Raw genomic sequence first — 14957 nt, forward strand, 5'->3', positions numbered from 1 at the left:
TAGCCAATGAACTCCTCTTTATTGAGTGGCCCAGCCAAGTTCTGGGATGCTAATCCCCAGGTGGACCAAATAAATCATTTATTTAGATGTAGGTGGATGTCTCGGTGGATAGAATATTGGCCTTGGAATCAGAAAGTCCTGAGTTGAAATCCTACCTCATTTGTTCACAAGCTGTAAAACCTTGAGCAAATCATTTAAGCTCTCTTTGGCCTCAGTTTCTTCATCTGTAAAATGGAGACAAGAATAGCCCCAGGGTTTTTTATGGATCAAATGAGATAACATGTAAAATGCTTTGCAGACCTTAAAGTGCCATAAGACTTATTGTTTCAGTCTTAGCAACTTTCAAAAAAGCACTAACTCAGTCATGAAAGCTTTCAGTATCTGTTGATCAAGGAAGTTCCCCACACCAACGAAATCATAGTTCTTTGAAGTACTGAAGGGTACAGATATAGGTATTGTATTTGAATAATAGAAGTTTATTTCTTTTTTAGTAGTCAGTAGTTGATTGTTTATTGAGTACCTAGTATGTGGGGGAGCCTTGCAAAGCACCAATCTAAACAGAATCACAACCTCCCAGAGTTGGAAAGAACTTTAGAGGCTGTCTATTCTAAATGAAGTCTGACTTATAATGCCTTCTATGCCATTTCCAACAAGCAAGCATCCATCCTTTACTTAAATAAATCAAGTGAGGGAGAACCTCTAAAGCATACCATTGCATCTTTGGCTGGATCAGATTGTTAACTTTTTCTTCATCTCCAATTGAAACTTGCCTCTCTAAAACTATGAACCATAGCTCCTAGTTCTACTCTCTCTCTCTCTTGATAAGCAGAATCAATCTAATTTCTCTTCCATCTGATAGCACAGACCAAGGATAGGTGTGAAGGCCTTCACTATACTCCCCAAGCTGACTGGGGTTTCAAGTTCTTCAGCTGTTAATGACTTTTCTTTGGGTCTGAACGGTGAATCAGTCTATAAACCGCACAACTGTACCACAGTCTAACCCAGGAGTTCTTAATCTGGAATCAAAGGGATCCATGGGTAGATTTCAGGAGCTCTGTGAATTTGTTTGGAGAAAATGAGTTCTCTTATTTTCACTGCCTGTAACTGAAAGAAAGCATTTACTTTAATATTTAAAAACATTCTGAGAGGGGGACTGTAAGTTTCACCAGGCTGCCAATAGGCTCCATGACACAATAAAAGGTTAAGAACACCTGGTCTAACCCATTTCTCTATCTTGTCTACAAGGACAGCATGATCAATATTATCAAGCAGCATGCAGAAATCTAGGTAACCTGTCTGCAGCATGCCCCTGATCTACAGTCTAGATCATATCAATGAGGAAATGAGATTGTTCAGGCACGACCTCTTCTAGATTCTGGAATTGCTTTAGACGTTAAGACAGATCAGGGTTTGTACCCTCCTCTGACACTTAATAGGTTTGTGGCCAAGTGCAAGTCACCTAAACTCTCTGTATCTCAGCTTCCTGATCTGTGAAATATAAGACTTGGACTTTATGACCTCTAAGGCCTCTTCCAGATCTAGATTTATAATCCTGTAATCTTAAATACTTCCCTCACAAAGCTTTTTGTGAAAATAAAATGAGAGAGAATACACAGAAAGCCTTTTGAAAACCATTTTCTAAGTGCCATAGAAATGTCAGCTACTATTATTATTAATTGTTCATAAACCATTCCTTTAATAATACTTCCTACAATTTTTCCAGGAATTTAAGATCGACTCAGTAGCCTGTGGTTTGCAGGCTTTTCTCTTCCCATTTTTGAAAATCATGACATAATAAGGATCTGGGCTTACTCTTCCAACCTACATACACAATCACAGGTTAGAGCCCCAGGCTCTAGGGATGCCCCAAGGGAAAATGGAGTTCTTCTACCACTGTCAGCTTGAATCCCCAGCATGATGTGTTTCTCCAACATCATTTGCTGTATACATTTACATGCTACATACATTTAGTATATTCCCTGTATTGATTGACCCAGTGATTAATGGCCTAATACCAATTTGACTGATTAAAACCAACTAGGGTTTTACAAAAGGATGTTTACCGAGAAGACATGGCAAGAACAGAAGTTACAAAGCATGTTCCCTGTAAGAATTATTGTGATTTGGCCCTTATATCCCAACACAAAGGGCATACATACTCCTTCCTTTACCACCTCAGGCCCTGGGGAAAGTAGGCAGGACTTAAAGTGTTTTTGTTTTCTTTTATTTTGTTTGGGGGGGGGGGCAGTCACAAGGTAATCAGGGTAAAGTGACTTGCCCAGGGTCACACAACTAGTAAGTATCAAGCGTCTGAGGTCGGATTTGAACTGAGGTCCTCCTGAGTCCTGGGCCAGTGTGCTATCCACTGCATCACCTAGCTGCCTCTAAAGTGTTTTTTGTAGTGTATTTGAACCTACAAATTGACTTCCAAATGCAGCAAGGCCAAAAGACAGAGTTAATCCCTTGCCTGGGGTTCAATGTCTCATCTACCAAGTAACATTATACTAAGTAAAGCAAGTTGTTTTTCAGAACCGTATTGGCATTTCACTGGGCCCAACTTTTCAAAAACTCTAGTATAGACACCAGTTCATGGATTTCCTTCTTCTGACCTTGCAAAGCCCACCAGGTTATAGCTGTCTCTAATGCTCTTTCATATAAGAGCAGGGAAAAAAGTAAACAAAAAAGACACCAAAAAACCCTCCAAACAGTTGGCCACATATTGACCCTGATAGGAAGGGCCTGAAGCCTCTGCCTCTACCAGAGACTTTACAGCACACTCCATTCTGACTCAGCAGCCAAAAGACCTTTCTTCATCATTCAGTAATCAGACAAGAAATAGTCACAGAATACCTGTACACGCTTGGAGTCAGGAAGCAAGATCTTCCCATTACATGACATCACTCACTTCCAGAAACAGGCTTCCAAACCCTCCCCATCTTAACCTTCCCTTCAATTAGCTTTAGGCTGAGGAAGCTGTGCGTGCTCTGAGGGCATTTGCCCTTACCATATTCTATAGAACCTCTCCCCCATTCTCTGTAATCTTTCAAAGATCTTCTGATGGTGGCTTAGTTATTGCATATAAAGCCCAGGGCTTTAGGTGTCCTGGGATGGAGTTCATCTGGGACTGGAGATTTAAATACAGATTGGATGGATGGATGGATGGATGGATGGATGGATGGATGGATGGATGGATGGATGGATGGATGACCCACAATGCTCAAGACATTTAGAATTTATTTTTTTAAATGCCCAGAAGAAAAAGGAAGAAAAGTCAGTAGGAAACACAGACAAGGAGGACATTTTTGGAAAGAATATGTTGAATTTATTACATGCTTTAAAAGAAAAGCAAAGTATATGTAATAGAGTCACTGTGTCATGTAAAACATACTGTTCTTTTCATATGAAAATGCCCCTCTTTTTTGATGCTAAGTTCAGAACTAAAAAAAAAGGTCTGCACTACAGTCAGGAAGAATAAAATATCAAGAGCAGTCAATCAACAAGCATCTGTGAAGTGCCTTCTGTGTGCCAGGTCCTGTGCTTTTAGCTAAGAATGCAAATAGAAAGAATGAAATAATCCTTACTCTCAAGGAGTAAGTTGACATTCTGTGGAGGCTAGGGAGACAGTATACACAGAATAAATACATGCAGAATACAAAATGAATACAAGATAGTTAATTACAAGGCAGATAGGTGGTACAGAGGAGAGTGCTGAGCCTGGAGTCAGGAAGAATTGAGTTCAAATCCAGCCTCAGACACTTACTAAATGTGTGATGCAGACAAGTCACCTAAAAAAAAATCTCTTTTTGCCTCAGTTTCCTCAAATGTAAAAGGGAAATAATAATGGCACCTACCTCCCAGGGTTATTGTGAGGCTCAAGGGAGACATTTGCAAAATACTTGACACAGTTCCTGACACATATTGGGTACTTAATGAATGCTTGTTTCCTTCCTTCCTACCTTCCTACAAGATAGGGAGAGAATATGAGGAACTGCGATAGAAGGCAGGATATAAGAAGCCTGAGGAACAGGTACAAGGTGTTGAGAAAATCCAGAGGTTAGACAGATCACTTCTGCCTAAAGAATCACTGACAGCTTCGTGGAGGCAGGAGGTTTTTATCTGGACCTTGAAGAATAAAAAGAACTTGTAAATGCTGAGGGAGCTCACTTCAAGAATAGGAAGCAGTATGAGCAGAGTTACAGAAAATGAGAAAACAAGGGGAGCATGTTTGATGATCGAGGGAATGGAGATCAGTCAGATATTCTCGGAGCCTACATGTAACTGTAAAGGGCTGGTTTTTGAAAGCCTGTTATTTCAGGCTTTAGAGCTTAGATTTTATTCAGAAGGCATTGGGGAGCCATTGCAGGGGAGTGACGTGATCAGAGTAGTACATTAACAGGCTTACTCTAGCAGCAGGCATAGGCTGGATCAGAGAGCCTAGTTGATGAAAGATGGCCAATTAAAAGGTTATTGAAATGGTCTAGAACATAGTGACAATGAGAACAATGTGAAGAAGACAGACAGCAGAGATGTTGGGTCATTAAGGCTTCATAACTAATTGGATGAAGGGTAAGGAATAGGCAAGAGCAAAGGAAGATGCTGAGATTTCAACTTTAGGTGACTGTGAGAATGCTGGTGGTGTTATCAGAAATAAACAAATTGTATGGAGGGATAGTCTTTGAAGGAAACAGGATGAGTTTCTTCATTTGTAAAGTGAAGGAGCCAGCCTAGATAATCTCTGAAGTCCCTTTTAAGTCTAACACTGGTTCTATAATTCTTTGAGTTTGATTTTAGACATATTTAATTTAAAATGATAAGAGGATATCCAAATGGAGATGTCTACATCTACAATACAGGTAAAGGCTAGAGATAGAGGGCCAAACTCAAACTCTTGATGAACAACCACATTAAGTAGAAGAAGAGAATGAGGAACCAGCAAAAGAGACAGAGATGTTGAGTTTAGAGAGGTGGGAAACTCAAGAGAGAGAAAACCATGAAGATGCATACCTGCCCTAGAAAATTTATATTTTGGCTATGACATTCTATGGAGTTTCTTTCTGGGTATGACCAGTAGATTCTGTTTTCTGTTTGCCTTCTGGTTCTGATAGATCTGATCAGGTTTTGTTTATGATTTCTCAAAATATGACATGTAACCAGGAAAGACTTACATGAATTGATGCAAAGTGAAGTAAGCAGAACGAACACTGTCACAGTAACAGCAATACTGCATGATGAAGAACTGTGAATGACTTAAACTATTCTGATTGGTACAATGATCCAAGACAATTCCAAAGGACTCATGATGAAAAATGCTATCTGCATCCAGAGAAAGAACTGATGGAGTCTGAATGCAGATTAAAGCATACTTTCTTATTTTATTTTTCTTGGGATGTTTTTGGTCTGTATTTTCTTTCATGACAATGAGTAATATGGAAATATATTTTATATGACTGAACTTCTATAACCTATATCAAATTGCTTGCCTTCTCAATGAGGGGGCCAGGGAGAGAAAAGGGGAGAGAACTTGGAACCCAAATTTTTTTATGTTTTTTTAATTTTCCATGTAATTGGAAAATATTGAAATATGGATTTTTCTTTTGTCATAGTTTTCAAGTAGTTAACTGATGATTCTTAGATTATCTCTCATTGAACTCTTTTCCAGATAATTTGTTTCTGATAGAAGATACCTTACATTTTTCTGACATTTTAAAAAATCTTTCACCTTTTGATATTTCTTGTTATCCAATGAAGATATTTGTTTCATTTAGGGTTATCCATTAGAATGCTGTCCATTTGGAGTTGTCCCAGTAGAAGTGATAGATAGGGGGCAGCTAGGTGGCACAGTGGATAGAGCACTGGCCCTGAATTCAGGAGGACCTGAGTTCAAATCCAGCCTCAGACACTTGCTAGATGTGTGACCCTGGGCAAGTCAATTAACCCCAATTGCCTCACCAAAAAAGAAGAAAGAAGAAGAAGTGATCGATAGTTCAAGCTCTGAAAAATAAATCATAGTTTGATATAATTGAGAGAGCACACAAATTCTGGAGTCAGAGGACATGAGTTCAAATCCTGACTCTGCTACTTACCACCTTGTGATCTTGGGCAAATCACTTACCATGTTTGGGCCCCAGTTTCCTGATCTATAAAATGTAGAGGTAAAGGTTAGACATCTAAGGTCCTTTTCAGTTTTGAGTGTGAGTGTATGTGTAAGAGATAGATTTTCCTATAGGAAATGACCATGTGGATGTCCTGATGTCCATTCATACTCAACAAAACATGTAAATGGCACGCAGAGTATTCCCTTCACTTCAAAGATCAGAACAATTCAATTATCAAGAGTTTACAAGAGAGCTAAGGAAGATCACATTGAGTGGTCTTTATTTCAGTACAGGAGAATGAGGAAGATGGGAGTAAAATTCATAGGGAATGTAAACAATTAGAAGCTTGTAGAAATTTAAGTCATTAGTTCAGATTTTTCATTGTCAGGATATTCTTTATACAATTCAACAAACATTTATTAAGCAACTGTGTATGACGTATCATGCCAGGAGAGACAAAGCCAAAAACAAAACAGTCCATGCCTTCAAGGAGCTCACATTCTAGTGGGCAGATACAGCAAGTACACATATGAATAAAAAGAAGGTAATATGAGGAGAGAACATTAACAACTGGGGAGGGAGAGGAATCAAGAAAGCCTTCACATCTTAAGCTACACCTGAGCTAAGCCTTAAAGAAAAATACAGTTTCCAAAATATTCCAGACATGAGGGACAGCCTGTATGCAAAGGCATAGAAGCAGGAGATGGAATGTTGAGTTTGTAGTTCAGTCTGGCTGGAATAGTCAGTTTATGAAAGGAAAGAATGTTAAATGAGGCTGGAAATATAGGTGAGAGATAAGTTATATAGCCCCTTAGACAGCAGGCTTAGTCTGACTTTTATCCTAAAGGCCATAGGGGGCCACTAAAACTTTTTGATCAAGGAAATGGTATGATCAGACCTGTCCCTTAGGGAAATTATTTTTGCATATGTTGGGAATATGGACTGGAGAAGGAAGAGACTGGAAGCAGGATGACCAAATAGAAGACTATTCTAATAGTCCAGGTAACAGGAAATGAGGGTCTGAATTAGAGTTATGGTCAAATAAGTGGAGGGAAAAGTACAAATGTGCGAGATGTTGTGGTCATGGAATTGATAAGACTTTTCAACCTAACGGTTCTGGAGGAGGAGTAAGGGAGAGGGGAGAGAGAAGGAGGATTCTGAGGTTATAAACTTAAGGGGCTCGGGGCAGCTAGGTGGCACAGTGGATAGAGCACCGGCCCTGGAGTCAGGAGTACCTGAGTTCAAATCTGGCCTTGGACACTTGACACTTAATAGCTGTGTGACCCTGGGCAAGTCACTTGACCCTAATTGCCTCACTAAAAAAAAACAAACAAACAAAAAAAAAAACCCTTTGGCTTATAAACTTAAGGGGCTGGAAGAATGATGGCACCCTCCACAGAAATAGAATCACTCCTGTGTCACTGGGAGTTCACTATGTCATTGAAATCACAAATCAAGGGGAGAGGCTTGGTTTCACTAGGATAGGCTGAATTTGCAGTCCTTTTGATTTGTTCTACTTCTGCTTTCCCAAAGTAATTATTTCATTGTTTGCTGTTGTCAAAGACCTGGTGTTTAGGATACCTTGGGTCCCAGTGTGGTGACCCATTGGATTCGTGGCATGATGGCAGATAATGGTCAGAATTTGCAAGCCTGGAAAGGATCTGTGGCAGTGTGTCTGATGTAGTTCTTGTGCTTTTTGACTTCTCTCACCCTGGTGATGGATTTATTTAGCCCTCATTCAGTCCTTGCTTGGCAAAAGTCAGGTTAAAATAAGGCTAAGCAAATGGCAGGTGTGCTCATATTTCTTCTTTTGTTCCCACGGTCTCTTTTTTTAAACTTGTCACTGAGGAAGGGGGAGACTAATAGCATCTACTAAAGACGAGAGGAAAAGCAAAAAGAATAGACTAGGATATGTATAGAACCACAGACTTGGAGATATAGATTTCTAAGGCACCTTAGAGATCAGCTAGTCTAACCCCCTTATTTGAAAGATGAGGAAGCTGGGGACAGCTAGGTGGCGCAGTGGATAAAACACTGGCCTTGGATTCAGGAGGACCTGAATTCAAATCCAGCCTTAGACACTTGACACTTACTAGCTGTGTGATCCTGGGCAAGTCACTTAACCCTCATTGCCCTGCAAAAAAGAAAGAAAGATGAGGAAGCTGAGTTCTAGAGAGATTAAGTGACTTGCTTTAGGTCTGACTTCTCAGACTCCAATTCCAGTATTCTTCCCAGTGCCACATACTGGATCATTTCAAACAACTGGGGCTGCTTAACCTGGAGAACAGAAAGTTTAGGGGAAAGAAATGAGAGAGACAGCATGGTATAATGGGAATAGCAGCAGCTTTGGATCCATAGAACCCAAGTTCAATCCCTGGTCCTGCTTCTTACTATGTGCAGTGTGATTCTGGGGGAGTAACTTCATTTCTCTGGTCCCCAGATCCCTCGACTATAAAATGAGGGATGTGGACTAAATACCATCTCAAACCTCTTTCAGCTCTAACTCTATGATAGCAGCTTCAAATATCTGCAGGGTTGTCATCCATCTCTCTGGTTCTGTTTGACCTCAGAGAACAGAAGAACAAAGAGACAGGTCACAGAGAGGCAGGTTTGCATTTAATGTAAGGACAAATGTCTTTCCTGTTCAGAAGTGGAGCTGGTTTCCTCAAGGATCAGGACTCCATCACTGAAGGATCTTTAAGCAGAAGCCCTCAGCAAACATCTCGCCCAGTTTATTATAGAGATTGATTTCTGTTCAGATAGATGTTGGTATAGATATTCTCTGAAAGCCCTTCCAGCTCTGAAAATGCTGTGATTCTGACTAAAATTATAACCGAATCTGTTTTACAAGGTGGTTTCGTGGGCTGGAAAACTACTTTTATTACACACACACACACACACACACACACACACACACGGGATAAGAGGGAAAGGGAGGGAGGGAGAGGAGGGGGACAGCTACTGCTCCAGCTTTAGTTAGAGAATAATTTGGAATACAACCTTCACTTTCCTGAAGTAGCATCCTGTTAAGAATCGAAGGGAGAGGAGCCACAGGACTTAGCTCCCTTGAGAAGGGGCCACAACAACTTCTTTGGAAATCCCATGCTTTGAATGTTATGGAATTCTTCCCTGACAAACCTGGAGAAGCCTTTGGATAAATTGCAGATTGGTTGGTAATTTGGCTAATCTCTTTCCAGCCTCACTTTCCTTTTACATGCAGGACATTTTTTTTTATGCAGGACATTGAGTCAAAGAATCATGGTGGGTATTCTTAGTTCCACATTTTTCTTTGATAACTCTTCAGCAGCAACCTCTCCTTTCTTTCCTGCTGCAGGAGAAAGAGCATCACACTTCTGATGACTCCACTGGAGGGTCCCTGGAGATGTGCTGCAGTGAGTGGCTATCTGGTGAGTCTCCTCCATCCTATACCCAGGTTTTCCACTGGGTTGGAATGTCAGCTCAGAAAGAAAATGCCTAGAACTCAGTCTGGGGCAGACTCAGTCAAAAGGGCAGCTCTTTCATCTATGTACCTGCTAATCCCTCTGATAACCAGGACCACTGATGCCAAGATTTGTGTCGGTCTTTGTTTTTAGAAAGTACTGAAGCTTTTCCCTCGTCCTTATTTGGATTATTCTTACTGACTTCCACAGTAAGTGTAGTAGAAAGGGCAGGGTCCAGGAGTCAGTACATCCGAGTTTTAACCCCAGCTCTACCACTTACATGTTAACATGCATGGACATGGATATGGGCATGCATGAGCATAAACACGGGCATAAACACATGAGTGTGAGTAAACACAGTTTGTGAGTGTGTATGCACATATGTATGTATATGCATGTGTGTCCTGAGGAAGGGACTAAGAAAAAGAAAGTAGCCATTCTACCCTCAGATTTGTCTCCCTGGGAGCAGGAGGGGGCCCTGAGGTATGTGCAACGAGGGTGGGTTGGAGTGTGAGGGCCCCCACGGGGAGTGAAGCTGACAATTATATAATGATGGTGTAAAAATACAGCTCGTGAGTAATCGTTTTCTATGCCCGCCTGGCCCATGGGAGAGGAAGGCCACGTGCTAGGCAGGTCTGCTCTGGATGACTAACACAGCTCCCACATACACTGTGCCTGTAATGTGGCTGCCACACATAGTTTGATTCCAGCACAACCCACTGGACACCAGGTGGGGGCAGGAGACCAAGCCTGTGGTCAGAGGATTGAAGCAGACACATACAAGTACATATGTACCTGTGTGTACCAAGGCACGCACATTCCTGGGCACACTCATGCTCAGTCACACATACAACTGCATTCACTCAGACACATTCCATACATATTTACCCAGGTACATTCATAAATACATATGTACACATGCTCATTTAGGCAAACTGGCAAATACATTGGTATCATTGAATACATGGTTTTTTTTGGTGAGGCATTTGGGGTTAAGTGACTTGCCCAGGGTCACACAGCTAGTAAGTGTCAAGTGTCTGAGGTCGGATTTGAACTCAGGTCCTCCTGAATCCAGGGCCGGTGCTCTAACCACTGTGCCACCTACCTGCCCCTAAGCCTCCTTTCTTTCTGAGAATTACCAGTAGGTGAAAATGGATGGCAAAGAATCAGATCTCATGGATTCATATACCTGAACAACTGTTAGTCTCTAAACCACATCTTATCAATATTACAAAAGTGTTAAACCATGTTATACCAATCAAACAAAAAATCAAGCCAAAGCATTATTTTATAGAGCTAGAAAAAATAATAATAAAATTCATCTGGAAGAACAAAAGGTCAAGAATATCAAGGGAATCAATTTTTAAAATATGAAGGAAGGTAGCCTCATAGTACCAGATTTCAAACTCAATTTCAAAGTGGTCATTATCAAAACAATCTGGTACTGGCTAGGAAATAGAATACATTAGGTACAGAATACACAGTAGTAAATGACCATAGTAATCTAGTGTTTGATAAACCCACATATCCACACTTTGGAGTCAAGAACTCACTTGACAAAAATTGCTAGGAAAACTGGAAAGCAGTTTGGCAGAAATTAGGCATAGACCACCGTCTCACACAATATACCCAAATAAGGTGAAAATGAGTAAATGATTTAGATATAAAGGATGATATAAGTAAATTAGAGAGCAGAAGGAGACAGAAAGAGAAGTTCTATTTAAAATAATTCAGACAGTATAAAATACTAGTAGTCTACCTCCCAAGATAAACTCAGGGGATTACATGAACACAATTACAAAATACTATTCATCCAAAGAAAGACAGATCTAAACAATCAGCGAAATATTGAGTGTTCATGGGTAGGCCAAACCAATATAATAAAATTTACAATCCTACCTAACTTAATATACTTATTCAGTACAATACCAGTCAAACTATCAAAAAATTATTTTATGGAGCTAGAAAAAATATTAACAGAATTCATCTGGAAGAACAAAAGGTCAAAAATATCAAGAGAATTGATGAAAAAAAAGTTAAAGAAGGCAGACTAGCATTTCCAGATTTCAAAGCATATTAGAAAGTGGTGATCATAGAAACAACATGGTACTGGCTAGGAAATGGAGTGGTAGATTATTGTAACTGTTATCCAGTCCTAGAAAGAGTCCATTAACTCTTTTATTTATTTTTTTTTGGGGGGGGGAGCAATGAGGGTTAAGTGACTTGCCCAGGGTCACATAGCTATTAAGTGTCAATTGTCTGAGGCTGGATTTGAACTCAGGTCCTCCTGAATCCAGGGCCAGTGCTTTTATCCACTGAGCCACCTAGCTGCCCCACAAGGAATGGTATATTATTAAACTAAATTAGGTACACAATACAAAGTAGTAAATGACCATCATAATTTAATGTTTAATAAAACCCCAAAATTCAAACTTTTGGGGATAAGAACTCAACATTTGTCAAAAACTGCTGGGAAAACTGGAAAGAAGTTTGGAAGAAACTATGCGTAGACCAACATCTCACAATGTATACCAAGATAAGGTCAAAATGGATAAATGACTCATAAGTAAATTAGGTAAGCATGGGAAAATGTACCTGCAGATCTATGGATAAGGCAAGAGTTTATGATCAAACAAGAGATAGAAGGGATTATGGGAAGTAAAATAGATTATTTTAATTGTATTAAAAATAAAAGCTTTTGCGCAAAATTAATGTAGCCAAAATTATGAAGAAAACAGGAAATTGGGGGCATCTAGGTGGTGCAGTAGATAAAGCACCGGCCCTGGATTCAGGAGTACCTGAGTTCAAATCCGGCCTCAGACACTTGACACTTACTAGCTGTGTGACCCTGGGCAAGTCACTTAACCCCCATAGTCCCAGAAAAAAAAAAAAAACAGGAAGTGGGGGTGGGGGGATTATAGCAAATTTCTCTGATAAAGACCTCATTTCTCAAGTATATGGGAACCTGAACCAAAATTTATAAAAATAATCAATTACCTAGTTGATAAATGGTCAAAGGATATGAACAGGCAGTTTTCAGAAGAAGAAATCAAAGCTATCTATAGTCATATGAAAAAAATGCTCTAAATCACTGTTGATTAGAGAAATGCAAATTAAAACAACTCAGAGCTAATACCTCACACCCATCAGATTAGCTAACAGAAAACTAAAAAGATAAATGCTAGAGGGGATGTAGGGGAGAGGTACATTAATGTACTATTGGTGGAGTTGTAAACTGATCCAACCATTCTGGAGAACAGTGTGGAACTATGCCCAAAGGGCTATAAAATTGTGCCTACCTTTGACCCAGCATTACCACTACCAAGTCTGTATCCCAAAGAGATCAAAGAAAAGAGAAAAGGACCTATATGTACAAAAATATTTATAACAGCTCTTTTTGTGGTGCCAAAGAATAGAAAAGTGAGGGCATGCCCATCAATTAGGAAATGGTAGAACAAGTTATAGTATATGATTGTGATGTAATACTATCATGCTATGAGAAATGATAAGCAAAATAGTTTCATAAAAACCTGGTAAGACTTAAATGAACTGATGCAAAGTGAAGGGAACAGAACCAGGAGAAAACTATACACAGTAAGAGCAATATTATAATGATGATCAACTACTTAGCTGTTCTGATCAAAACAAGACAATTCCAAAAGACCCATGATGAAAAATGCTATCTACCTCCAGAGAGATGATTGATGGAATCTGAGTGTAGATTGAAGCATTTTTTTTTTTACTTTCTTTAGTTTTCTTGCTCCCCCTGCCACAACATGGCCAGTATAGAAATATGGTTTCCATAAGTTCGTGTGTAAAATTGATATTATATTGCTTACCTTCTCAGTGGGTGGGAGAGTGGCTGAGTGAGGGAGAGAATTTGGAATTTAAGATTTTAAAAGCTGAATGTTAAAAACAAATTGATGAACGAATGAATAAAGCACCACAGAGGTGCTGAGCCACAGATCCTGCTTCAGGACCTGTTGTTGCCTCTGCTGCTGGTTCCTACCTAATTCATGTCACAGGAACCCAGAGAAATTCAACTTGATTCAGTAAACATTTATTAATCACCCGCTGAATGCAGGTACATAGAAGAGGCACTTGTAGAGGCACTGTGGCTTAGTAGATAGAATGCTGGTCTGGGGTCAAGAAGACCCTGGAGGTTCAATTCCTTTATCTGGAATGTATTAGCTGTGTGACCCTGCAGGGGGGGGAGCGGATTATTTACCCTGCAAATACCTCAAGGGACTCTTTAGGACTTATCCACTAAGTTTTCTTGCAGCCTGGATCTTGAAGGGAGTTTCCACATCTTTCCCACACCAATAGTCACTCACGTTGATAAAAATCACCTTTCTTTCTCATACTGAGTGACAAGTAAAGTACTGTGTTAGGTAGTGAAGATACAAAGACGTAGATAAGCCAGTTTCTGCCCTTAGGGAGGTGAGAATCATTTCTCTGACCCAGCTGAGCTAAATATTCTATAGTGGGGGCAAGGAATCAACTAACCAATATGTGTTTGGCAAGCATCTACTGTTTTCCTAGCACAAAGATAGATACTGCATGATTACAAGAGAAATGTGAAACAGGGTAAGTCCCTGTTCTCCAGTTTCCTACACCATATTGGAGACAGATTCATACACCTCAATAGTTAACTAATAAAACAAGACAATAAGTGCCAAGTGAGTCATTTTTCTTACTATTTATATCTCTCTTTGCCATTCATCCTCTTACTTCATCATCACACCAGCCCTATGTGGGAGGCAGGATACGGATGACTATCCCCAAAGACGAGGAAATAGAGTCCCCAAATGCTTTGCCCTATTGCCTCAACCCTGAGCCCTCTTCCAGTATAGGAAGTGAGCAATAAGTTAAGAAGATGGAGTCTAAAAGCAGTATCTGGATTTCCAGGACCACTGTAAAGAAATGAAAGTGTTTGGGCCAAGAGTGGAATATATCTAGCAAGCTGGTAAAATATATTTGCTTGGCCTGTTCTTTTTTTCTGTTAAAGAATGACAAAATATAAAAGTATAAAATGGCATATACTGTCCATGGCCATCACTCTTTTAGAGGATTTTGCTAAACTGTTTTAGAGAATGTACTTGGGAGGGGGTAGTATTTGGGTATTTATTGGGATATTGGTTGCATCAAAATAAAGTGTATAAAAAAGATATTGAAAAATATAGACATATTTAGTCAGGGGTTTATATATCTAATCAAGAGGGCTTTAAACTGAAAATGAAGAGGGAGGAAGAAAAACTATCCATATAAATCCACCAAGGGGAAAACATATCAATGAAAAAGTAATTCGCAGGAGACAGTGTGCAAGAAATGGATTAATAAAGCTTTGGGCCTTGGATATCAATATACAAATGGACAGCCTATGAGTAATAAATAATTTTTTTTTTAGTGAGGCAATTGGGGT

The 14957-nt window shown here is 39.7% G+C and overlaps 1 protein-coding gene across 1 annotated transcript in view; it reads left to right on the forward strand.

Annotated features, from left to right (window-relative positions):
- PTPN5 (protein tyrosine phosphatase non-receptor type 5) overlaps nucleotides 1–14957 on the forward strand; it is a 118244-nt gene that overhangs the window by 32188 nt on the left and 71099 nt on the right. The window contains 1 exon segment of the mRNA XM_043972830.1: nucleotides 9430–9502. Within this exon segment, the coding sequence (XP_043828765.1) occupies nucleotides 9430–9502 (73 nt within the window).

Source organism: Dromiciops gliroides, chromosome 6 (assembly GCF_019393635.1).
Source record: "Dromiciops gliroides isolate mDroGli1 chromosome 6, mDroGli1.pri, whole genome shotgun sequence".
NCBI classification, from domain to species: Eukaryota; Metazoa; Chordata; class Mammalia; order Microbiotheria; family Microbiotheriidae; genus Dromiciops; species Dromiciops gliroides.